Source organism: Macaca mulatta, chromosome 14, assembly GCF_049350105.2.
Source record: "Macaca mulatta isolate MMU2019108-1 chromosome 14, T2T-MMU8v2.0, whole genome shotgun sequence".
Classification (NCBI taxonomy): domain Eukaryota; kingdom Metazoa; phylum Chordata; class Mammalia; order Primates; family Cercopithecidae; genus Macaca; species Macaca mulatta.
Window position 1 is genome coordinate 44,624,554 of NC_133419.1, and position 27,884 is coordinate 44,652,437.

A 27,884-nucleotide genomic window follows, 5' to 3' on the forward strand; every position below is an offset into this window, starting at 1 on the left:
CTCCCTTCCTTCTCAAATGAAAGTAATTTAATAATTGAAAATATCTACTTTGTAATAATAAAAGCCTATGTTGTATCTCATTGAGGAAAGAATTACCCAAGGAGAAAGTTTTTCTTGGCTTCTTGAGTTGGCTTCAACAAACCATGTAACATACTTCTGGAATTTTCTCCCCTTTCCTCCTACCCTCCATTCTGATATTCTTCAATCAATTTTATAAAAGTGCAAAATAATTTAAATATAAGCTTAAGTCATCTATAATTAAGAAGTTAAACATGCTTTTTTAGAAATTACAGAATATATTCCATTTGGCAATTCATTGTTTTAGATTATCTATAACAATCTCTTGATGTGAAAAGCTAATTACTATTTCAAATGGTGGGAAGGTCCCAACATCTACCTTCTTCCCTTATGAAGAATTTTAAGAAGAATTAGGAAATATCTAAAGAAGCCACAAGGACAGGAAGGAAAATGACATTTACTGAGAGCCTTGATATAAGAGATGTATGAGGAACTGCTCTGGTTTAATCCTCCCAATAACTTTATGATATGGTAATCAACCGATACCTTCACTTCTCCTAGAAGAACCCTGAGTCTGAGGTAAATTAAAGGTAACTGCAAAAGCTCAAACATCTAGTAATTGATAGATCCAGGAAATGAACCCAAGTCTACCTGGCATCACAGTAGAAAGTTCTTTCCACCACCAAAGTTCTTCAGAAAACTGAAGAGTATCTTTTGAAATACAAAATTTTTCTTTAAAAAAAAAGGAGACACCTTCTTAGGAAGCCAAAAATGTCGTCTTCATCTCAGAGAAGGATTCCACAGGAAGCTTTTTCTTAGAGCCCTAGCTTTCAGCTTCCCATCTAATTATGCTTCAACTTAATTTTATCTATAATTTAGAAATAAAATTACAAAAACAGAAGATTTACCATTATATCTTATAGAGTTACATATACTGGCAGAGTGTTCAATTAGATTTAATCTGCATTAATTAAGCTTTCCATTTTAACAAAGCTCTATATTAACACATTTGAATCCGAAGAAATAAACATTAAATCTGCAATGTCATTAAGATAGTTCAGCAAGACAGATTCATCTTTGTTGCTCTGCTAATGCGCTCTATTTCTACTGTAAAAAATAATTTTATCACATTAGAAATATACATTGGAATTAATAACAGAGTACCCATTCCATTCCACTACATTAAAGAGCCTATTTCAATTACTACCTCCAGGTACATTTTTAATAGTCTTTATATTTCAGTTTTCCGTTTCATTTTATCTACCCACTTATGATATCCATGGGAACTCAATTGGCTCAGTTACCTAGGGAGTTTCCAGATACTGCTTTGCCAAGAAGTTCACTCCGTGTTTAAAGAAACACAATCTCCCAAGAGTTTTAACTCTGGCTACTAGGTTCCCACTAGGTGAGAGAGATGCCTGCCTTTGGCCAGAAGGGAACTCAGCCACTGAATGAAGTCTTCTAATTCAATAATGGCCGTGCTTGAGAGTAGCCAGAAGCCTAGCAGAAATTGGAAACAGTGATTTCCAAAACAGTAAATGAAGTTTCTCTGGTTGACAGCTTTGGAAAAGGCAGGGGCATGATTACTTCCTGTGGTGCTCATGATGGCTAGGGAAGGTGATCAGATCCAGAATGCTGTTCCCCCATTGTGCTTCATCAGTAAAGATGGAACATTTTGACTGGAATGTTGAACATTACCAGAAGGTTTGGGTGATAGTCATTATTTTCCTTTAATCACTGAACTTGGGGTGGTGGGTGGGATGACCATTTTCTCATCTGGTCACTCCTCAGCACCCTGTCTCCCCTCAGCATCAAATTTCCATCTCAATAACATCGTCATTATCAGCAGCAGCATCATTATGGCTTTTTTTTTTTTTTTTGGAGTTTCTTTTGTATGCCAAGCACTATGCTAGGTATTTTACAAATGGTAATCCTCAGAAAAATCACCAGGTACTATCAATTCAGCCTCCAGATACCAAAACCTTTGCCCCTTCACTATCCTACGCAACCTCCCACGTGTAGCACACCCAGGTAATACTTGTGTCTGGTACAATGTATTCCATGTGAACCTTCTGAGCAGCTCTAACTGAAGATGAAAAAGACAAATCCTTTTTTCATTTAAAATGTATTTATTGAGTGCATACTATGTGCTTGAGGATTATTACTTGGAGAAACCCCTATGTGAGGCAGTCCGTTACCTATGCTGCTTCCATGTATTTGGGCACAGACTCAATAGGAAACACCCCAACCAATCAAGTCAGAGACTGCCTAGTGTTTCCAATACCCATGTTCTCTCATCCTTGGCACAATGCTAGGCTGAACTTCCCAGTACTGGTCAATGAAATGGGATACAGATTATACATGACATTTTCAGTCTGACCCTTACACCTATCCAAAGAAACTATGAAAAAATAATAATTACAATACCTACAATGCTTACATAATTACAATAGAAGCCATTAACCTACCTTTCTCAGAGTGTCATGGATTGAACAATCAGTTAATCCATGCACAGAGAAGTTAAATAACATAACTCAAAGGTGCTATATATAAAGTCATATGTCTGTATATATCTATACATTTTCAGAAACTACACATTATTTTAAAATGTACTCCCCAAAATCAAAAATATTGAGCATGTGAAAGATCACCAGGAAAAAAAAATTCTGCAAACTCAAAAATCTACAAATCTGACAGCACATATTTCATGCCCTCAATTAACAATAAAACCAGAAATTACCCATTAAGTATTTTTAATTTAATCACTTTGGAATATTTAAACACTCCTTTAACCAGGGTTAAAGAGGAAGTCAAACTGAAATTAAGAACTATAGAAAAGTACAGAAAATAAAAACACTAAATAGCAATATCAATGGGCTGTATTCAAAGTAATATTCACAAAAAAACATAAAACCATCAGTGATTTTACCAGTAAACAGAAAATACTGAAGACAAATGAACTAAACATTGAAGAAGCTAGTAAAAATACAAACAAGATGATCCAAAATAAGGTAAAAAGTAGGAACCAGTGAATTTGAAATGAAAACAGTTGACTTGATCAATAAAACTAAGAACTGTTTCATTTAAAAGATCAATAAATTACACAATCCCATAATGAGCCTGACCAAGTAAAGAAGAAGAAAACACACATATCACACATTAGAAATAAAAGGAGATAAAAATCACAAATATAAAAATTTTATTAAGTAAAAGAGATTATAATGTCCAAATATTGGCCAAAAAAAATCCCAATCTCAATGAAATACAGGATTTTCTTAAAAACATAAATTGATCCCAAGAAAAGCTCAAAGTAATTAGATAGAAACCATACCATAAATGAAATGGAAAATGAACATTTCAATAATAAAAGATTTTCCAGCTTCCCCAAAACCAAATTATCAGCCTAAATACTTTTTGTACTTTTCAGCCCAAATATTTTCTACACAAAATATTTTCTGTCCTTTTCTAATTATATTTACATGTCATTATTTACATCTAATTACATTTGCATCTATTTTCAGGCTCATTCTATCAGAAACACTTGTAGAAAAGATACAGTGTATATTTTTTAACTAGCCTAGAGCATAAAAAAATCCAAAAAGCCTTGAATTAACTCAAATACACAGAAAAATCTATGGCATCTCACTTATTAATGAATTAAAACATTTAAATGTTTTATAAATTTAAAGTATTTAAAACATTGCCTATAATTCTTCAGTGCTTAAACTAATGTAGTTACTACTGCTTTTATTAATATTGCTATTGCTATCATTATTTAATGATACAAAAAATCCTAACTAAAGCGTTAATGTGAGTTTATTCAAGGATTTCAGAAATAGCTCAACATCATGGATTCTATTAATGTAATTACTTATGTTAATAGATAAAAGGGGACAGACACAAAAGTCTCTCAAAATGCACACTGAAAAGATATTCAATAAAATATAACAGTTATTCTTTTTAAATTTTTCAGTAAAATAGGAATAAAATTAGATTTCCTTTACATGACAACTAGATAAAGACAGATAGAAATAGAGATAGATATTAGAAAGTACTACTAGACAGTTTATTAAACAGAGGACCTTATTAAAGTTGGAAAGAAAAAAAGGATTATCTGTTGCCCTCTTCCTGACTTTAATGAACACCTTTGATTTGTTCATATATTATTTACCACGATTATGGACACTCTAGTCCATATCATAAAACAAGAAAAAGAAATCGCTAATATAAATATTGAAATTTAAGAAAGGAAAACTTTTCAATATTTTCAAATTACAAAATTATATACCTAACAAGTCAAAGGGGATCATCTAAAAAAAATTAATGTTTGGCACATGGTATGCAATCGGCAAATGTTAGCTTAAAAAAGCTATTCGATATAGCTTAACAATCAGCTAAAACTCAAAAGAAAGATATCAAAACCATATTAAAATATCAAAAGAAAGCAAGCTGCAGACCAATATCTCACTTATGGGTATAGGTACAAAAGTCCTCAACAATATACTATCAAATCGAATTCATAAAATAGAAAAAGGATTATAGAACATAACCAAGTGGAATTTATCCCAGGAATGCAAGTTTAGTATCGCTTCTGAAAATCAGTTAGTATAATATACTACATCAATAGAATAAAAGATAAAAACTATGTTATCATCTCAGTAGATATAGAAATAGCATGTGAAGAAATTCAACACCCTTCATAATAGAAACACTAACCAAACTAGAAATAGAAACTTCTTCAGTATGATAAAGAATACTTACAAATAGAAAAAAAAAAAAAAAAAAAAACCTCCAAACTGGTGAAGAGTCTCTGTAAAAATCCAAAGCTAACATACTTCAAGGTGAAAACTGAAAGCTTTCCCTTTAAAATCAGAAATAATACAAAGATATCTGCTCACCCACCATTTCTATTCAACATTGTACTGGAAGTTCTGGCCAGGGCAATTCAGTACAAAAATGAAATAACAGGCAGCCAGGCAGGACAGGAAGAAATAAAACTATCTCTATTTGGAGATGACATAATCTTATATGGAAAAATTCTAAGGAATTCACTAGAAACTATTAGAACCAATCAATAAGCTTACCAAGGTGGCAGGGTGCAAAGTAATAGGCAAAAATTAATTTCCTTTCTATACAGCAGCAATGAGCAACCAAAAATTGAAAATAAGAAAATTATTCCATATATGATAGCATTAAAAAAACCTAGAAATAAATTAACAAAAGCCACCAAAAACTTAGATTTTGAAAACCAAAAAAAAAAAAATTGAAAGAAATGAAAGACGATCTGAGAAAGCAGAAAGACACCCCATGTTCATGAATCAAATTATTTGATATTGTTTTGATGGCAATACTTCCTCACACTGACGACCTACAGATTCAATGCAATCTCTATCAAAATCTCAGCTGACTTATTTGTGGAAACTGACAAGCTGGTCTTAAAATTCATATGAAAATCCAAGGGAACTAGAATAACCAAAACAATCTTGAAAAGAACAAACTTGGAAGATTTATATTTCCCAATTACCAAACTTATTACAAAACTGCAATAATCAAACAGCTCTTCCATATGGACAGACATCTAGATCAATGAAATAGAAGTAATGATGGTAGTGGCAGGCTGTCTGGAGCAGCCACTACCATCACTCCAGCTGCAGCAGTGAGGCGTGGCCAGGCCTGCAGGCTCTGTGGAGCAACTGGGAGCTGTGAAAAAGCAGGAGCCCCGCCCCTTCCAAGTTGGGGTAGAAGTTCCCCAGGCACACTGCAGTTGCCCACTTGCAGCTGCAGACCCAGGCCTCCTGCTCCGTAGAGCAGGCAGGAGCGGTGTCCAAGTCAGGGCTGCAGATCTAGACCTCCCACTCCACAGAGCAGGCAGGAGTCCTATGCCCCTGGGCTCAGCTGCAGCTGCCCAAACTGTGGCTACAGACCCAGGCCTCCTGTTTCACCAAGGCAGGAGCCCCAACCCTTCCCCTCACAGCTGCAGCTGCGGGCCCAGGCATCCCTGCACTCTTGGGGACCTGGGAAGGACCCCACTGCACTTGTAGGCTCAGAAATGCCTGCTCCCACCGCCTGGTTTCTCTCTGATACAAGCACCTGCTCCAGTCTTTGAGCAAAGTCAGGGCCGAGTCTCAGCACTGTCACAGCCTAGCCAGGTGTGCACATGCTCAGGGCTGTGCTAACACACCAGCCCTCTGCCACCTTAGCCCTCTCTGGATTTTGGGCACCAATGAGCATAGGAGGAAAGCTGAGGTGGGGCTAAAGTCAGCTCAGCATTGGCCTGCAGGTATCCCTTGGCACCTGCAATCTGGGAACCATAAATGTCAGCAGGAGGCAGACAGGTTCCTGGGTGGAAGTGGGTGGGTCCCCGGTGAGACTTCACCTTCAAGCCAGGGAGGACCAGAAGGCTGCCAGTTCCACAGACCAGAGTGGGAACTTGTAGTGCCTTTTCCAGGCATATCCATGGCCGCCCATGGGCCAACTGGCTTGTACTTCCTCCCCTCTGAGGCCCATAGAAGTCCAAAAGGGGTGTGTGAGTGGTCACTGCACAGTCAGATATGCTGGCTGCTGCCACGGGGTGGGCAGCTCCAGATACTGGCAGGGTTAGCGACTCTCTGTGAGATTGTGGCTGGACCAGGTGCACTGCAAGCAGCTTCCACCAACGCCGAGGGAACACGGTGGCACCTGGAAGCTTGGAGACACCAAGAACTGCAAGGCCCCAAAGAGGGAGTCACAGCCCTGACTCGGGGAGCCCAGGTTCAACCAGAGGTAAGCAAACATCAGGAGGACCAGCTGCAGAGAGGAGCTACCCAGTCCAGGGCCTCCTCTCTGCTGAAACTCAAGCAGACATCAGGATAACCAGCTGCAGAGAGGAGCCACCCACTCTAGGGCCTCCTCTCTGCTGAGAGCTGCAGAGACCACAGCGGAACCTGCCTGCAGAGAGGAGCTTCCCACTCCAGGGTCTCCTCTCTATTAGGAGCTGAACACTTGTCGGACACCCTGGCTGAGGAAAGGAGCTACCCTTGTGGAAGACTCTTCTATTGCTCAACAGAGCTTCTCTTCATCTTGCTCACTCTCCACTTGTCTGTGTACCTCGTTCTTCCTGGTTGCAGGACAAGAACTTGGGACTCCCTGAAAGAGGCTATAAAAGATGTAACACAAACAGGGCTGAAACATTCTCCTTGCTTGCCACACTGGGGGCAAGGAGGAGAGAAGAGAAGAGCTGTAGCCCTCTGGGGAGCCCAGACCTGGGCTCCCTGAGCCAGGGCTGTGACTGTCTCTTTGGGGCCTTGCAGTTCCTGGTGTCTCGAAGCTTTCAGGTGCCACCATGTTCCCCGGTGCTGGTGGAAGCTGCTTGCGGTGCACCTGGTCCAGCCACAATCTCACAGAGAGTCGGTAACCCTGCCAGTACCTGGAGCTGCCCACCCCGTGGCAGCAGCCAGCGTATCTGACTGTGCAGTGGCCAGTCCCCATGCTCACTCACACACCCCTTGCTGCTCCATGCCTGACTCCCATCTCCCTCGGAGGCATGGCACCTAGGCCAGTACCATAAGCTGAGTGCAGCCTGCCAGGCCCAGTTGGTGGAACAAGCCCAGTGGACCCTACCAAAACTCGGGCAAAGGCACCACCAGCCACAGGTTTCTGGTCAGAAAAGCGACACCCCAAAGATCCGTAACAGTAAGAGCCCAGAAATAAGCCTTCACATTTATGGTCAACTGATCTTCAACAGGGTGCCAGTACAATTCACTGGAAGAAAAGCAGTCTTCAACAAATAGTGAAGAAACAATTGGGTATTCATATGCAAAAGAATAAAGTTGGATCCCTACCTCACATGATATATAAAAATTAACTCAAAATATATCTAAGAGATAAGTGTAAGAGCTAAGCCTACAAAACTTTTAGAAGAAAATAACTCAAAATATATCTAAGAGATAAATGTAAAAGCTAAACCTATAAAACTTTTAGAATAAAACATAGGAGTAAATCTTCACGACTTTGAATTAGGCAAAAATATGACATCAGAACCATAAAAAAAAATAAAATAAACTGGACATCATCAAATTTTAATGCCTTCGTGATTAAAGGACACCACCAAGAAAATGAAAAGACCACCCACAGAATGGGGGAAAACTGTAAATCATACATCTGATAAATGACTGCATCGAAAACATACAGGATTATTACAAATCAATGATAGAAAGACAAAGAATCCAATTAAACGTGAGCAAATTATCTGAATATACATTTCTCCAAAGAAGATACACAAATGGTCAATAAGCTTATGAAAAGATACTCAACATCATTTGCCATCAAGCAAATGCAACTCCAAACCACAATGAGGTATCACTTCATACCCATTAGAATGTCTATCATCAAAAAGAAAGATAACAAAGAGTGTTGACAAGGATGTGGAAAAACTGAAACCCTCAAACAGTGCTTCGGGGAATGTAAAACAGTGTAGTCACTTTGGACAAGTCTGGCAGTTCCTCAAACAGTTAAACAGAATTTCCATCTGATCCAGCAATTCCACTCCTAGTCACATACCCAAGGGAAAAAAAAAAAAAGCATGTCCACGCAATAGCTTGTACATGAATGTTCATAGCAGCATTATTCATAATAGCCAAGAGTGGAAACAATTCAAATGTCCACCAGCTGATAAATGGATATCTATAATGTATTATATCCAAACAACATAACATTATTCTGCAATAAAAAGAAGTGAACTACTGACACAAGCTACAATATGAAGGAACCTTGAAAGCATTATTCTGTCAGAGAAGCCAGTCAAAAAGGAATACATAGTGTCTATTTCATTTGTATGAAATAACCAAAATAGGCAAATCTACAAAGACAGAAAGTAGATTAGTGGTTGCCTAAGGCTAGGGAGCTTATGAGGAAATTGTGGGGGAGAGCTAAAAGGTATAAGATTTCTTTTGAGGGTAATGAACACTTCTAAAATTGATCGTGGTGATGAATGCACAATTCTATGATTATACTAAAAGCTACTGAATTATAAAAATAAAAAATTATCTAGAAATCTAATAATGTCCATCATATCCCAATTGTTTCAAATACTTATCTAATTTATCTTCATCATTAATAATACAATCAGAATCACGTAAGAGAGAACCACGAAAAGAACCTGGGCGTCTGACTTCTAAGCCAACAATCCATCTACTACATACCTGGATCTTCTGCTATTGAATAAAGAAAAGCCCCCAATCCTTGGTCAACTTACATATCTGGTCAAATGTCCATGCCAAATTTCTACAGGATAATTTGCTCCTCTAGATACTGTTATCCTGGTAAATAATAAAAGTAACCTGAAAATTATGAAAGATTCTCACTTATTGCAGATGGGAACATTTGGTGAGGGGAGGAGGGTTATAATGAATAGTCTAAATTTCTAAATATATGCCATTATATATTCTTCTGTATTTTCTTGCATTCCAGGTCTCCTTAACTAGATCTTCTCTACTAGAGTACAAACTGGGTTTTCTGTATTACCCATAGCCAATGCATTAGAAATCCACAGTCTTTCATACCTTGCCTTGTCAGACTACACACACATGGAACAGGGTACCATAAAGTCCAGAGGAGAGGGGATCTAGTATCTTACTTCTTCATATTTATTTTGTGTAGCAGTCAAGATCTGAGGTTGTTCGCACTTGTCTTTCATGGTGCCTGCTTGGCTCTCTTGCAAGTGTATTTTCCTTCCTTTCGTTTCTGCTCTAAAGCTTTTTAATAAACTTTTGCTCCTGCTTTAAAACTTGCCTTGGTCTCTCCTTCTGCCTTATGCCCCTCAGATACATTTTTCTTCTGAAGACACAAGAATTGAGGTTACTGTAGACCCATATGGATTTGCCGCCAGTAACATATTTCGGTGGCATGTAACTTGGATACCCTCCACTGCCAACATACTTTGGTGCCTTGTGACTCAGATAATTTCTACTGCTAATATACTTTAGTGCTGTGTGACTCGGATATGTTTCCTAGTGGTAAGACCTCTATGCCTCACCTTCTTTGGCTAAAGGCATTCAACCCCTGTACATGGTTTTCTTCTCCCCTTTTATTTTATTTATTTATTTATTTATTTATTTATTTATTTATTTATTGAGATGGAGTTTCGCTCTTGTTGCCCAAGCTGGAGTGCAATGGCACAATCCTGGCTCACTGCAACCTCAGCCTCCTAAGTTCAAGCAACTCTCCTGCCTCTGCCTCCCGAGTAGCTGGGATTACAGGCACACACTACCACACCTGGCTAATTTTTGTATTTTTAGTGGAGACGGGGTTTCACCACATTGGTCAGGCTGGTCTTGAACTCCTGACCTCAGGTGATCTGCCCTTCTCAGTCTCCCAAAGTGCTGGGTTTACAGGCATGAACCATGGTGCCCAGCCTCTTCTCCCTTTCTCAAAAAAAAAAAAAAAAAAAAATTCTGAAGTTTTCCTATTACAATGAAAAATGATTAAATGACTCTCCTTTCAATCATCCTCGGGTTCTATTAGAAACCCACTAGGGATATAAAAGAAGACAGCCTCACATGGCAACACAAAAGTTTTTTTAAAACCTATCCTATTGAAAAAAAAAAAATCCAAAAGAGAAACACGGCAAATACAGTTTCAGAACACACTTAGACAAGGAGAATAAATGTATATGTGTTATGGGATGGCCACTCACCATGCACACCATGCGCTATCCTTTTTCATCCTTACAGAAGCCCAGGAAAATAGATTATTACACACATTTTACAGACAAGGAAATTGAGGCTCCAAGACATTGAAGAGCTGGTGTCACAAAGCTAGAACTGGAACTCCAGCCTCCATCAGTCTGACTCTGAAACCTTGCTCTTTCTAATAAATTAGCAACTATTTCACATGCTTCTTACCTGCTTTGGGAGGCTCTCCTGTGCATTCACTGAGAAGTATCTGAAGATCTACCTCCTACTTTGGGCATCTGTATAATCCTCATACCAAAGAGGCATTCACACTCAACCCCACAAGGCCAATGAGGCAAGGTAGGGTTGTGAAGCTGAGACTTGCCTTGACACTCAATCCTTGGAAAATGAGAACATATACCTTTCTCCAGCACACAGAACACCTTTGAATGAACCCATATCTCTCACAGACATGTACATCACCTTGCTTTCTCTGGGCTGACCAAGAACAGCCAGATTGTAATGACAACACCCCCACAGAATGATCAGGGTCCATCAGCACGCTTTGAGGCTGAAAGCAACCAACCATTAAAGACAGAACTGTTGATCCTTACAACTGCTGAAAAGTCTGCATAGAAAGAGCCTCCGTTCCAGCCAAATTGGTCTGTTCGCTGCTCCCACTCCCAAAATTGCATTTCTCTACATTTCTTCACCTCTGTGACTGTGCACATTGTTCCTTCTGTTTGATATAACACCCTTCTTCCCTTACCTGCTGGAATTCTGCCTGTGCTTCAAGAGCACTGTGTGTGGTCTTCCTTAACCACTAACCTAATGCATTTAATTCAGTGAACTTAACACCTTTACGTAATTTTGAAATTAGCTCCATAATTCATTGTAACACCAATCTACTAGTTCTTTATTATTGACTTTTTATTCTTTAGCTTTTTGTGTGGTTATGCCTTGTTTCCTGCATTGCCAAACTCCCTCATATATCCTTAGAAGATTTTGTTCCTTTGATTTCTCCACAAAACCTTACATGGCACCTAGAACAGAGCAGGCGCTTCATAAATATTTTCAGTGGACTAATACAGAGGAACCCAGTATTAAAAATTAAAATTGTTTAGGTTACCTAATGATTATTAATTTGAATTCAATGATAGAGTGATCTTTCTTAAATTTAAAACCCATTGCCTAGGGGACTTTAGCCCAAGTTTTTAACATGGCATTGAAGCTTTGCAATGATCTGGCTTCTACCTACCTCTATAATACCACCCCTCATTGCCCAACCCAAACTCTCATCCCTTCCCCATACACGCTTTTATGTTCCAACCACTTACCTACCCACGTGTTGATTCTTAAAAATCATAGCAACCTCTTTCTGAAATGTTATTCTTCCATCCCTTACTCCTTCACATTTGGCATGTAAAATACTCAGATTTTTTTCCTTATACAACTATCATCTTTTCCAAAGCCTTTCCTGGCTACCACAACACTTAGCAGAATGACTACTCTTACCTTTATTTCCTGATTACAACCTTCTAGCACTGCATCTTCAATACTTTATTATATTTATTTGTCTATCTTCCCTACTAGCTTATGTGATCTTTGCAATGAAAATCCTACACTATTCACCTTAATATTCCCAGTGTCAAGTATAATCCCCACATAAACACACCGTAAATGTTTATTGAAGGTTGTTAAACATAAGTAACTAACTTGCTTGATGACTAAATATGATAGAATGTGATTTTATTCAAAGTCTACCAGAAGACAGGTGAGAAAGATACTCATGATTGGTCCTTGAAGAGCAAACAAGAAAGCCACTTTAACCAAAGTAAATTCTTAATGCAAAGTAAATTCATGAATGTGTTTAACAGAAACGAGGCCTCAGTTAGATGAAAGTTTTCATGGGGCTACAAACTCTAAATTCCAAGACATTTTGTATAACCCATTAACTCTAAGGAGATTTTCAAAAGCAGAAAGAGCTTTCTTACCTGTGCTCCAGTTCTCGAATGGACAGTATTACTCCTGAAGTGGATGGCTTCTGCTGTACAGTGGCCAAAAAGGTGAATTCACTCTTGTTCCGGAACAGCTGAATTAATTTCTCACTCACATGAGGAGCTGCATGGATCTCTCTTTCTATGTCTAGAAATCAAGAGGAAGATCAGGAGAAACAGGAGAGAAGAAGGAGAGGAGAAGAGGAAGGAGAAGGAGAAGGACAGAGAAGAAATACAGGAGAAAGAGGAGAGGGGAGATGAGAAGGAAGGGGAGAAAAGATCCATGGTTAAAAATGTCATGTCCAAAGAATCCAGATTGCATTTTTCATTTTCCTCTTCTGTCAATAGTTTTCATTTTCAGGCACCATTCACCACTCCCTACAGCTGCATTCATTCAATGCAAATCCCGGAAATGCTATCTCTGTCACCGCGCCCACTTGTCACTTTGACAAGTTCACAATTGGCCAGTGATTTCTGACAGGAATTTTGACAGGACACTGAGCAATTCAGTTTGCTGCAAACAGATTAGGTTGCTGTAAATAAGGTGAGAGGTAGTCGGATAAATGTGGTCCTAAATTCAGAGAATCTTGGGATAATAAGACCCAAATGCCACTCAGCATTCTCCAATTTCACTTTTTCCATGGACACAGCTTCCTTCTCCCCACAATGTATATAGGAAACCTGTCCTTGCCTTGTACCTAGCAGATATTTACTAGCACTAATAATGCCAGACAACTCTGCCTTTGCTTAAAGAATAAATACAAGGCATGCTCATGCTCCACACACGTGCCTGGAATTTCTCCATAAACATGCAATGGATGACTTTCCTCATGAAATATTTATTAAAGTTGAAGCCAATTCAGCAGGTCTAGAGGTGTGTGCTTCCAGCTAATCCTGGTCCTGGACAAGAATGTTTCTTTCTCCAACATCAGCATAATGAGAGACATCCATCACTTCATACCCAGACTCACCCTTGTCATGATAAACTAGGTGTTATCTCATTATTTTACACTACATTTTCTGGCATCAGAAAGGGACATTAAGGGAGCAAAGTTAGAGAAGATTATTCAGAGGATGATAAATGAACATTATAAGTGCGTCTGGTGGCCTCCTCTCACATTCTGACCACCTCCTCTGACTGCATGATAACTACTTGGTTATTTCTCCAGGACTACATGGGAAGCCCTTGAAAAACATAGAACTTCAAAGGCTGCACTGCCCAAGCAACATCACAGACTGGTATATGGACCTTGAAGAATCTCATCCTAAAGGGTGGCTTCTGAATAAGATATCCTTCAATTCTTGACCTTGGGCCTCAGTTCTCTCATCTGCAAAATGAGGGAGTGGACTAGGTGATCTCTTAGAGCCTTCCACCTTAGCCTTCTATAATTTTTTGAATTGCTGCTTCAATTTTGTAACACAGAAAAGAACAGCACAGTCTTTTCCACCTGTAAATATCTAGGCTATGAATGGCAGAAAGCAATGTTTGTCCTCTATCTTGGAGACACCCAACTCAGGTAGACCAGTCTACCAGTATAAAACCTACCTGCACAATAGTAGCAAAGCCTTCACTACTTAATTGTTAAGTGGCATGCTGTCAGCTTTTGTCAAGCTTTGAGATAAGAGATAGCCACTTGAAAAACGCTCCTATACCTTTACAAAATCCCAGCCAAAGACATTCCAGATGATATTTAAAACCTATTAAATGTGTGGGTGAATCACTCTATAAACGAGAGTGTTAGAAAATGTTTGTTAATATTATTTTTATTATCATTACTTCTTTATTTTGAGATGGGGGTCTCACTCTGTTACCAGGTTGAAGTGCAGTGGCATGATCTTGGCTCACTGCAGCCTCCACCTCCCGGGCTCAAGCGATCTCCCACTTCAGCCCCCCAAGTAGTTGGGACCACAGGTATGTGCCACCATGACCAGCTGTTTGTGTGTGTGTGTGTGTGTGTGTGTGTGTGTATTTCTGGTAGAGACAGGGTTTCCCCGTGTTGCCCAGGCTTGTCTTGAACTCCTGATCTCAGGGGATCCACCCACCTTGGCCTTCCAAAGTGCTGGGATTATAAGTGTGAGCCACCGTACCCTATTATCATTACTTCTAAGCAAAGATCATCTTAATAAATTCACCTATAAGTAATGCCAAAAAAAATTCAACTCTTAAAATTCAGTTATATGTTGACTTTTTACTTTTTTCTTCTTTACTCATCAATTAGGAATCAACTGATTGGTATTGGATGCCTGAATTTCAGGATTCTAAAGCTTGGGACCAAAGAAAAGAGAGCCATAAGTGTTCAGCAATGCCTGCTGGAGGAAATGGATATGAATACCATATCAGCTATGGGTATCCTCACCTCTCACTCAACTCTCCCTGAGTGATATTATCCAACCCCATGACCAATGGCCTCCAACTTTATATCTGCAGCCCTAACCTCTCCCTTAAGCAGTACATTCAAATGTTCACCTTCAAGCATTTCAAATTGTAATGTGCCCACAGTGAAGCCTGTTCTCTTCCCTCCACTCTCAATTTTCTCACAGAGGTCCCAGTCTTAGTAAATGGTAACACCCTGTTCCTCAAGTCGAAAAACTAGAAATTGCCCTTGATTTTTCCCTGTTCTCCACTCTCCATATCCAATCTAAAAACAAGTCAAGTGGGCTCCCACATCTGGAATCTGTCCACTTCTTCCCAATTTCACTGTTAAAACTCTTGCCAAGCCACTATCATTGCTCCCTAGGGTGCTTCCAATGATCTCCTAACCTTCCCACTTCCATACTGCCCTCTTTTCACCATTCTTCACACAGTAGTTAACGTGCTCTTTTTAAAGCCTAAGTCCGAGTCCTTTCAGCCTCCTGCTTAAAATCCTCCAATGGTTTCCCACTGCTCAGAGGATAAAATCCAGTCCCTTCAGCATGCCTGCAAAGTTGCACACAAACTGATTCTTGCCTACCTCTCCCACCCCATTCATACTTTTCTCCTTGGTTGCTAGAGGAGCACACCAGGCCCACTCACACCTCAGATCTTCATGCTTGTCCCCCTGCCCACAGTGCTCTTCTCTCTCCTTTTCACGTCCCTGACTCCTTCTCCTTCAGCTTTCACTGTAAATGCAATCTTCTGGCCTCTCCAAGGCAGGCTCTGCATTAATGTCTCTCTAATACTCCAGTCTGGGTATTTTCTTCATTTGACTTGTCATATTGTATGTACTGTAATCCATTTATTATTTGCTGATATCATTTATCACAGTCTTGTTTCAAGTTTGTTACCTATTATTATTTCCTTTCTTTTTCCACTAGACTATAAGTTCCATGAGGGCAGGCATACTTATTTATCCATTGTTTTATCCACAGTTCTTAGTACCTGGCACAAAACAGGCATCCAATAAAGGTTTACTGAATTGATTAATGTATTTTCCATTTATTTCTCTCATTTATATTGTTACTTCAAGTAACCACATATATTATAGTCAGAAAATAATATATCTTTTGGAAAACCAGGAGATAAATGGGTCCTTCTCAAATGCTCATGGCCATGAAAATTTATTTTAATCATGTTTGCTGTTAAATAAGTCCTACTTCTTTGCAGGACACCTCCACTTAATAGTCTGATCTAGTCCTACCATACTTCTGCTCACTCAACCCTCCAAGAAAACGGAACATTTCTTATGCTGGCTTTTCTTATTCCTTTTTATAAATGATTGGCACACTGAAGTAAAGAGACCCCATTAGGACTCACTAGAGTGAAATGGAAGAAACATCTGTTTTGATACACTGAGGCTTTATGTGCATTCTCATTTTCAGAGAAGCCCTTTCAAGTAAATTTTGACCATGATTCAGATGTTAAGAAAAACACAACAAAGTAATTCTATGCCCTACAATATGCAGGCAGAAACACTGGACAGGTTTCAAAGGACTGAGATCACTGAGTTTTGCAGATGACTAGCTGTGTGACTTTGGATAAAGTACCTTACCTCTCTGAACCTCACACTCTACATCTGAAAATTAAGACCACTAAATTCCATGATCTCCAAGTTCTTTCCTAGTCTTGACGTTTCATTTCAGTTAATCACTTAATCCTGCTCATAGCTGCATAGCAAAAGAGAGCACTGAGGGCAAATTCCATCTATTAAGAAACCTAGATTCTACAATTTTTCTCCTCTGCTGATTTTCCAAATTAACATAAAACATAAAGTTGTCAACTATTAAAAATAGTGATATGTCACCTACTTTGCAGCAACCTGCTTTATCCCTGGAGTTAAAAGAGCAACCAATGAAACCAATTAATGGGAACCTATAGTGAATATTGTACTTCTATATTCAACCACTATAATATGTGTCTGCTGTATTACTTAAGAATATTCAATTCTGCTAGAGAGAACAAGAAAAACAAACGGGACAGATAAAGCCCATAAGAAGTGCTAAATATAGAGAGCAAGTTAGAAACCTGTGAAACATGCTAAACATAGACTGAATACATGGAACATAAGTGTGTTGAATACAGATAAGAAGGATTGAATAAGAGTGTTACTTACAAATACATGGGTTGGGAGGACCAAGTTATAATGTGCAAATCGTGCCACCTTCACAATGACAGTCACGCCATCCCTAAACCAACACCCATCATTGACATCCGTTTCATTTCCATTCTGGTCCCACATGTACTATCCTTGAGAAATGCTAATAAAACCCATCACTGCTCACCAAATTAACTGGTGAATTACAGGTGTATCCAGGATTACTTGCTCCTAAGTATTTCCAATAGAGGAAGCATGTGGGCTCCGGAAACCTCCCATTCGCTGAGCCCCCTCCCTTTTCGTTAACCTCAGCTCCAGTCCTCATAATCACACCATCATCAAAGAAGCTGATGCAGCAATGAGAGAGAGAAAAAAAAAAACACAGAATATATGAGGAATGAATAACACAGGAACTGGGTGGGCTGGTGCTTCCCACTGCTCACACTCAATCCTACATGTGTTAACCTACTCCATCTCTTTCCCCTGCTTCCTCCTAGATATTTTAAACATGATTCAAGTATTGGAATTTAGTCTGTCCATGAGGCTTCCCATTTTGTAACCTCTCGGGGTGTCCTTGGAGGCTACCATTGCATAAAAGTAGTTTCACATACAACAACCACTTCACTTTAAGTGAATATTTCACATTTTTGAAAAGGGGGAAAATGGCATTCGAAATACTCAGGTTTTGCATGTTCTAGTTAAGAAGTGCTAACTCAGCAGCAAGAGTTAAGTGCTTTTTCTTTCCCAGGATAAAACGGTTCCACCTCGTCATTTTTAAAGAAAGACTAAAAATGCTAATATGATGATTAAACATCAGCAAAAAAAAAAAAAAGTGCTGGGTGAAGGGAGGAGATTGGAGAAGGAAAGAAATTAAATGATGGTATTCACACACTCTTCTCTGTATTCACACACTCTTCTCTGTGTTCACACACTCTTCTCTGTGTTCACACACTCTTCCCTGCCTCAAATAGAAGGAACTTCATTTCCCTCTTCCCTGATGTATAGAGTGCGGATGGTGGTGAATTTCATTGTCAACAAGCATATACCTTGCTTCCCCTGCGCCAGGCACGGTGGTTGGCACTGGGGGAATGAAAGTAAAAATACAGTTTCTGCCCTGGAGGATAGACACATAAGCAAGACAGTTTCTTTAAGACAACAGTTACAGAATAGGGCAGTGCACAAAGATAAAGAGAGGAGGCCCCTTAGAGATTAGGGATGACATCATGGAGGAGATATCATTGAACCTGACTCTAAAAACATGAATAAGCATTTACTAGGCAGGAGAGAGGGAGAAGAGGGCATTCACTGCAACAGCATTGTATGACTGTGAACTCACGTGTTTTACATTATCCCAGCATTTTTCTTTTTCTGCAAGTGTATCTCTTACTACAAGTTCAGCAGAGAAAGCATCTACTTACCTAATATTGGAGCAAATTCTCAGGCCCCTGATTGGCCAAGGGGTACCACATTAGCACAAAGCAGACCAAGAGGCAAAATCCCCACCAGTGCACAGCTAAGAATCAGCAAATTGAGGTGGGAAAAGCAGCAGCAGCCAGAAACACATAAACACAAACGCACCAAGGCAGCCCGTCTCAGCCTCAGCTGCTAGAGAATGCAGGCAACATTTCAGTAATTACACTGAGAACCTCAAAATATAGCAAGCTCCTGATATAGACAGGCCACATCCTTCTAGCCTGAGTGCCACACAAGTTCATTGTAAGAACGGCCCCAAAAGGTAAAGCAACATTTCTTAATTTGAAATGACAGTTGGCTTTTCATTTCTGAATGTAGAGGAAATTTGTCAATTCAGAACTGCCAACCATCAGTGAGGCAATTTCTGGTTTTGGAGGGTGGGAGGCACATGTCCCACTATTTGGTCTTGTGACCCTTCTTTAAGGATGTCAGATGTTCTTCTTTAAGGATGTCAGATGTTCTTCTTTAAGGATGTCAGATCCAAGCAACTTTCAAAGCAACAGAAATCACTAGAAGACTCCCAGTTAACATGTAAGGGATTTTCATCTCCACTAACAAGTGCACAATAACATTCTGTTAAACCTCCATTTGTTCCAGAAGCCGGAATGAGACAAATCAAACGTGTATGTCTTATTACTGTGCCAAGGGCAGGGCTAATGCTCTGCACATGTCATCTCACTTACAATAACTTTAGGAGAAGACATTATTATTATTCCTACTTTACAGATGACCAAACTAAAGCTTACAGAATTTAAATAATGTTCTAAAGGACACTAGGCTAGGAAGGCTTGGTGCTGAGATTTCAACCCGGCAAGCTGGTTCCATGAGCTACACTCTTAACTGTGCTACACCCGCTATTCGCCAATCTGTGTGATCTCGGTGCTTGATATAAATCAAGGGTAAATCACCATGATACACCCAGTGTCTGGCACTTTTGTGTTCACTCAGGAAATATTTATTGAATAAATGAATGAACAATCTATTTGTACATGCCTTATGAGGTAAATACAAACACATCTCCATTTAACAGGTGAAGGAACTGAGGCACAGAGAGGTTTCATGGCTTGCCCAAGGTCACATGACGAGTGGAGACAAAGCTGACTCTTGCCCCAGCAGAGTCGACTGTGACATTCCATGGTATTCAACTGATGCCTCTGCTTATTTTTTATCCTCCTCCCTTTCCTGTCCCCAACAGCCCGCATTCCTGCATTCCAGCACCACAAGCCTCACATCCCTTCTTCCCAGGGCCATGTTCCTCCCCATTTTGGTACACTCCCATCTGCAGCAACCATCTGTCTTCTCCCCTTTTCTGATAACATGTTAATTGCTACTCCTCAGGCCAGTTTTCTCTGACCACCCCAGGCCAGCTCAGGTTCCTGTCTTTATTTATCTTCATTGTACTTATCACAATTGTCAGGGATTATGTGTATAATCATTTACATGTGTAATCATTTTATTAAGTGCTCCATATATATATATATATTTGTTTGTTTGTTTTTGCTTTTTTGAGACAGGATCTCACTATCACCTAGGCTGTTGCCCAGGCTGGATCATGGTGCAATCTTGGCTCACTGCAACCTCTGCCTCACGGGTTCAAGCGATCCTCCTGCCTCAGTCTCCTGATTAGCTGGGACTACAGGCACCCGCCACCACGCCCGGCTAATTTTTGTATTTTTGGTAGAAGATCGGGTTTCGCCACATTGCTCAGGCTGGTCTCAAACTCCTGGGCTCAAGTGATCCACCCACCTTGGCCTCCCAAAGTGCCAGGATGACAGGCATGAGCCACAGCCCCCCGCCAAGTGCTATATTTATTCCCCACTGGACTGTAAGTTCCATGAAAAATTGCCTACCAATATGTACACTACACCTAGCACAGTGCCTGGTACGTGGTTAAGCCTCAAATCTTTGTCACATTAATAAATCATATCTTGGCTCCAAAGTCTGGAACACAATATAAGAAAAAAGGTTTACCAAATACATGAAAATATAACCCAAACCTGTTGAGAAAAAGTACATTCAAGTAATGAGCTGCCTAAAGAATAATAAAGCCAGTTCAGTGTCCCCAACTCCTCCATTAGGGGACTAAACCTAAGGCATCCTGTGACACATGGTATTAACCAATTTTCTGTAATTACTGTGTAATTCGATCAAAAGAGATTCTGGTACCCCATAATTTTGCTAATTAGATAGGTACTGTAAGGCAGATGAGCTCTTCTTAAAAACGTTTGACAATACTAGTAAGGCAAATCAATGCATCCCCTGTTGCTAAGAAATTAACAACGTGTAGCCACTCCTCTTTAGGCTGCCTTTCCACACTGCCACCCACCAGCAATCAAGTCCCGTTATCCCCATCCCCCTCATCCCCATACCTCCCGCCCCATCTCAGTGAGAAACACAGGAATAAAGAGTTAAAGTATGAATGCCAGCTCCATGTGAATCACAAGACAGGAGAACAAAAAGCAAAAGAGTGGTGAAAAGACTTTTATAATACGATTAAGAGTGCATTATATAGTGAAGAAGCTATCCAACAGCAGAGAATGGCTAAGTAAATTAGGATATATACACCCCATGGAAAATTATGTATGATAATATAATGATATGAAAGGCATTGAAATAACATAGAAATGTCCAGCCAATACTCTGAAACAGGTATACAATAGTACATACAGCATCATATCAAGTCTACAGTAACGTAAAATTTATTTCGTGATGCATAGCAGATAGATAGGCATGGCCTTCAATTTTGTCAAAAATTAGGAGCTAACATGGGTGAAATTTTTCTTCTTTCCATGTGTTTGAATTTTCCAAATCTTCTCTGAGAGTTATTGTAAGAAAAAAACAATGTTTATGCTAAAATATATGAGCTCATCATAGAAATTGGAGAAACAAGAAGGACATCCTACAAAAGAAGAAAATAATCACCAATCACCTTGCTTTCAGTCCCACAATTGTGTATCCTTAAATCAGTGAAGACAACAGAGGGGTTTTTTTGGCAATAACTGACCAGCAACCCTCCTCAGGTGCCATTTTAATACACACTGATTGTCAAGAGTCTGAGAACCCCAAGGGTGTACTCATCACATAGTGCACAAAACTCTAAGCACCAAAGGTTGCCGGGTGCAAGAACATCAGTTCCAGCAAGGGATCTCTCGATGTTCTTATGAAGACATGAGGGCAGTCCTTGCCCCTGCCCTCTGCTAACCACCCATCCACTCATTTATTCCTTTGTTCATTCATTCTTAACTTTAAAAACCTTTACTGAGCACTCCTCTGAACCAGCACTGTGGACACAAAACTAAGACACACCTTCTATGCATGAGGAGCTAAAAGTCTAGTTATAAAGACACAAACAAAAGCGAATGGATTCTGCTCAGCTTTTCAGTTCAGAGATACAAGAAAAGTAGAGCCAGGCATGGTAGCATATGCCTGTAATCTCAGCTACTCAGGAAGCTGAGACAGAGGATAACTTGAGCCCAGGAGTTCAAGTCTATCCCGGGAAACATAGTGAGAAAGACCCTATCTCTAAGAAGAAAGAAAGAAAAAGAGAGAGGAGGAGGAAGGAAAGGAGAGAAAGAAAGGAAAGAGAGGAGAGAAGGAAAGAAAAAAGAAAGAGGGAGAGGAAGGGAGGGAGGAAAAAAGAAAGGGAGGGAAAGAAAGAAAGGGAGGAGAGGAGAAAGAAGGGGAGGGGAGGGGAGGGGACAGGAGAGGAGAGGAGAGGGGAGGAGAGGGGAAGAGGGGGAGGAGAGGGGAAGAGGGGGAGGAGAGGGGAAGAGGGGGAGGAGAGGGGAGAGGGGAGGAGAGGGGAAAGGGGGAGGAAACGAAGGGGAGGGGAAGAGAGGAGGGGAAGAGAGGAGGGGAAGGGGGAGGAGGGGGAGAGGGGGGAGGGGGAAAGGGGGGAGGGAGGGAGGAAGGAAGGGAGGGAGGGAGGAAAAAAGGAACGGAAGGAAGGAAAGGAGAGAGAGAAGAAAGAGAGAGGGAAAAAAAGGTCATGTTTAGGTCATGTCATCACAGGTCTGAAATCACCTGGAGCAGGACCAGAGAGTGAGTCCCCTCACCAGGGACTTAATCTTCCAGGTAAGAGGCAGTGTAAGGTAGTGGTTAAGAGCTCAGGCTCTGAAGCCTCACTGTTTGGTTAAGATTCCAGTTTCAAGCTGGATGTGGTGGCTCATGCCAGTAATCTCAGCACTTTGGGAGGATGAGGTGAGTGGATCACTTAAGGTCAGGAGTTCAAGACCAGTCTGGTCAACATGGCAAAACCCCATCTCTACTGAAAATACAAAAATTAGCCAGGCCTGGTGGCATGTGCTGCCTATAATCCCAGCTACTTGGGAGGCTAAGGCAGGAGAATCACTTGAACCTGGGAGGAGGAAGCTTCAGTGAGCCAAGATGGCGCCACTGCACTCCAGCCTGGGTGACAGAGAGGCAGACTCCATCTAAAAAAAAAAAAAAAAATCCAATTTCACCTCTTATCAGATGTATAATCTTAGATAACTTAATCTCTCTGTGCCTCAGCTTCCTCATTTTTACAAATGAGAATAAAACCACATATACCCACGGGGATAGTATAAAGACTAAATCAATTAGTACATGTTGAACTCTCAAAACTGTCTTCCACAAAACAAGCACATGACAACTGTTAGCTTGTTTGGTATAGAGCCAGGACAGGCCCTGGGTCCTGTAGGATGGGTGGGGTATGAAGCTATGGCAGCAGCCACCATGCCACAAGAGTCTTGGTGCTACAGCTGGTGCTGAAGTAAAGGTCACACTGATGGTTGGTTATGGCTGTAGCCCAGCAGGAGAGCAGTGGGCAGGAGAGCAGTGGGCAGGAGAGCAGTGGGCAGGAGAGCAGTGGGCAGGAGAGCAGTGGGCAGGTGAGCAGGGGTTGCCAGCCATGGGTGGAGGCATGGTTAGTAGTCAGTTCTAACTCTCTTCTGTTAAAACAAAAATTGAAAATTGGGCAGCGGCTATAGGACTTCCAGCCACTCCAATCTATGTCCAGCCAGTCAATTTTCAAACAGTTCTGAATTTTTTATTTTTGCTAGATGTCAAGCTAAGGACTTTATATATGCTAATTTGATCCTCATAGCAGCCTAATGGGGTCAGCATTGCTATCTCCATTTTACAGACGAGATATGAAAAGTTAAAACGTGTTCTACTAAGTAGTCTATCTGGAATCAAACCCAGATCTGTCTAAAGCCAACCATAAGGCACCACTGCCCCTCAGCACCATCTATGGGCTCAGACAAACCAGTGTTTGAATCTCAGCTCTGCCAAGTACCTGCTGTACAACCTTAGATAGCTGTTTTCCTCCCTTCATCCTTGAGTTGCCTCATCTGTAACACTCGCCTTCCAGGGTTCAGGAATGAATGAATGAATGAAAAGTGCCTAGTATTTTGGTACTATGCACCTTATGACATTTCTGAGATGCTTTAAAAAAATGCCCAGATATCTAGACATTAAAGTCAGGGCTTTAATATTTTCTAAGCATATTCATACACATGATAATATTTCAAATTCATAAAACCAATTAAATGGGAATTAATAGTCTCACTTTAAAGATGAAGAATCTGTGGTTTATAGAAAATAAGTGACTTATCCAAGATCTCACCTCTAGCAAGTAGCAGAGATGTGTCTCTGACTCCAACTTTGTAGCTTATTTTGTATATTTCTGTTTGGCTTCCCTAATCCCCAACATGAGAGAACCATTACACTTCTCTACTCCAATGCTACGCCTTCCCTACGTAAAGACACACTCCTCCTCCCACAGCCTAAACTATTCCGTATATTAAGGGTGTCATCTCTAGCCTGCTTAAAAAGTTTGGTGGGCTGATCTAATTACAATTAATTCCTTTTTGTGCACAGTCCTAATTCTCAGGCATGAAAGAGACATTTTTAAACGCTGTATTGGTCCTGACCTTGCCACATCTACTCAGATTCAGTAGTAAACAGTAGGGCATCATGTTCAACTGCCAAGCTCTCTAATTTATGATTATTCATTATAAATCATTTTTACATGTTGCTTCAAATGCTGTTTTTCAAGAATAAAAATCTGCCTGCATTGAAATGCACAGTGATTTTAATATGCAAGCCTCCTACAGAGATGATGTCTCATTTTAATTATTGTTTCGGTTTAATGGGTTTTCATTAAATTAGAGGATAGAGCAATTACTAGGGTGAACAGCTAATGTTTCAAAGGTAAGCTCCTGTGGCTCCGTAGGCAAAAAGACAGTTGTGGCGTAGAGAAGTAGAAAGACACACTCTTCTGAATAAGCTTGTATTCAGCCTCACAGAAAACAGCACCAGATAGTTTTCTCCCCAACTTCAAAATAGAGCTTGCATCCCCTCTCTGTGATATGCAAACAGCTCTCGGAGTATCGTTAGAACTTAGAGGTATCTTGGGGTATCTTAATCATATGACTTTTCTATCAGGAATCTAGGCTTCCCTGTCATCACAGTAGAAACTGCTCTTAAAAGTCCACAGCCTGCAAAGCGATATGTCAAACCACAGGAAAATACTCCTGATGAAATTGTCTTCTCTCTCACACACAAGTAATTTAGTTGGTTTAGTGGATTAATGTCTGACTTCCCACCCCTGGGAAATTGGTCCAACTTCAGCAGAGGATGCAATGACCAAAATCATATTAATTAGCAAACTGTCAGAGGCTCAATGAGAAATGACTTTGGTGGCCTCAGCAATATTTCACCCCAGAAACTGCACAGATTTCACACTCAGGGACCAATAGGGCAGCATTACCTCAGATGGAGGCAAAGGAATTAATGAGAAGTAGGAAAGGAGTGGAGAGTGAGAGGTAAAGTTGGCTTTATTGGGGTCCCAGAGGTCAGTGGTGAGGGACATGACTCAGTACTTGGGGAGGGTGACCCTCTGCATTGCAGAAGCTTGCACTGGGGAGATGGAGGGGGCTTAGTAAGCTTCAGATCTGTAATTTCTTCTCCAATGGAGCCAAAGGAGAGAGCTGGGGGAAGCTAGAGGGGTCCTTCCAGAAACAACTGTGCACGTTGTTTCTGGAAAGACCCCTCTGTCCGGTGCAGGTCTGGCTACAATGCATGCCAAATAAATAGTACAGGAGCCTCTCACCTTGCTATGGGAAGGAGGGGAAAAAATCTTTTCCACAGCAACCAGGAGTCATGAAGCAATGTCAGTCCCAGGTGAACCAGCAGGAACTAAGTGATGAATAGGTACCCTCATGCTCACCACCACCTCCCCACCCTCCCAGCTGGTATTTCTGCCAGGAATAATAATTCGGAACTCCTCAATATAATGCTTTCTTTTCAGCTCCTTTATTTCCACTGTCCTAAAAAGCACATCATCAGCTCTTAGATCACATGCATTAATCTAATTACATGCCTTGTTAGCTAATTAGTTCCAGAGTCACTGCTGAGGAGGTCTCCCTCACTATTTATCTATCTGTGTTGGCCACAGGGTGTTTGTGTATTCAGGTTCCTGGGGAAACTATGCAATTATCAGTCTTCAACCTTGTGCTCAGGAAGGATGGTGAGGCTTTCTGGACGGGAAACAGGTCACCTGAAACTCCAGGCTTTGAACAGAAGCTCTGTCCAAAAGCTTTGTGCATCTGCCCAGAAAAGGGGCTATGGATATGGTAGATTTTTTTTCCTTTGGCAGACTTGCTGTCTTTCTTTGAAAACGGACCTCCTTTTTAGAGATGTTATTCTGACTGTATTAAACATTAACGTCCCCCCTTAAAATGAATCACTGGAAATGTCACTTGTTCCTTGAACTCAGGGCCTGTTGCTATCTGGCTGCAGGATCTTTCTCGACCAATTTCCCACCTCCACCCTTCCAAACAAGAGCCATAACTGAGAGCTAAAATTATAATCCTCATTTACTGAAGCTTTTTTAAAAGAAATGAAAATGTCAATTTTGGGGAAAATTGGTCTTTGATCATTGTTGCAAATAATTTGGTTCTTGCATATCCTAGGGTAAGAACATTGAATCTGTTTCAATAAATTATTCCTTCAGTGTATTAAATAGAGCCTTTGTGATAATTTATTTCAAAGGATGCCTGGTAGGTTCCCAAGCAGTCTTTTCTACTTGGGTATCATCTAACTTAGACAACAGATATTCTTTTCAGCTCTCCGAACTACCCATACCAAGAGTAGTTGTAAGTTCATCCTTGTGCATCCCCAATTAGAGTACTTGTGAGATCCCAGAGCGCAAGACATGGTAAGGGTCTGAAGCACAGCCAGGCACAAGTGAGAGGCTCCATGGGGACACCATCTCTTCTCCCTCCCAGAGTTTCAGCCACCTCCATGCCTATTCAAGCCCTGCCCATCTCTCAAGGCCCAACTCAATTCCTCTAACTCTGTGAAGCTCTGGCACCCCAGCTGAGGGTGATTTTCCTTTTCCAATCCAAAATTCAATCACTCACCCATTCAAAGATGTATTTGTGGAGTACGTTCTCTGTGCCAGGCTCTGTACTGTGGTGATTAAGATGGACTCAGTCTGGAGAGAAACATCTGGCCAGTATTTTTAGCTGCACTGACCAATACCACCCACTCTTACAAATCTTATTCTCTAATTGTGCCAAAGTCAATGGCCAGATGGTGGCCTGACCACTAAGTGAACCACTGGTAACCTCCCCAACAGTCATGCTCTGCCTCCTTTTGAAACATTCTGCCCTTTTGACACCGCATTCTTCTTCTTGTCCTCCTACCTCCAAGGCTGTCTAGAGGCTCCTACACGGTGCACTCCTCTGCCTGCTGTCTTATTTGTCAGAGTGCCTCAAAGAACATCCATCCATCAGCAAGCCCTGAGCTCCATTTCCACTATGATCCCCAATCCTCTTGACTAGAATATTGCACCAGTCCCTCACTGTCAGCTTGCCTCCACTTGTCACTCCTGCCCTCCCCTCCTCTCTCCTCATTTCCCCTTTCCTCTTACTCGTTGTCATTTTCTCGCTCTATCCCATGTAGCAATCAGAAAATCAGGAAGATCCTTTTCAAACTTAAATCACATTACCTCAATTCCTTACTTAAAGTCCTAAAAGAGCTGCTGTATTAGTTTCTTATGGCTGTTGTAACAAATTACTGTAAACCTAGAGGCTTAAGGCAACACAATTCTATTATATTACAGTTCCGGAAGTCGGAAGTCTGAAACAGGTTTCACAGGACAAAAACCAAGATGGGGGCACGGCCATACTCCCTCTGGAAGCTCTAGGGGAGACTGTTTCCTTGCCTTTTTCAGCTTTCCTTGGGTT

The 27,884-nt window shown here is 40.7% G+C and overlaps 1 protein-coding gene across 2 annotated transcripts in view; it reads right to left on the reverse strand.

Annotated features, from left to right (window-relative positions):
* The window catches only part of NELL1 (neural EGFL like 1), a 932,437-nt gene that overhangs the window by 809,873 nt on the left and 94,680 nt on the right, over positions 1 to 27,884 (reverse strand). For both annotated transcript variants that reach the window (XM_001092540.5, XM_001092655.5), the window contains exon 3: positions 12,662 to 12,812. In XM_001092540.5, coding sequence (XP_001092540.1) covers positions 12,662 to 12,812 — 151 coding nt within the window. The remainder of the gene's footprint in view (positions 1 to 12,661; positions 12,813 to 27,884) is intronic.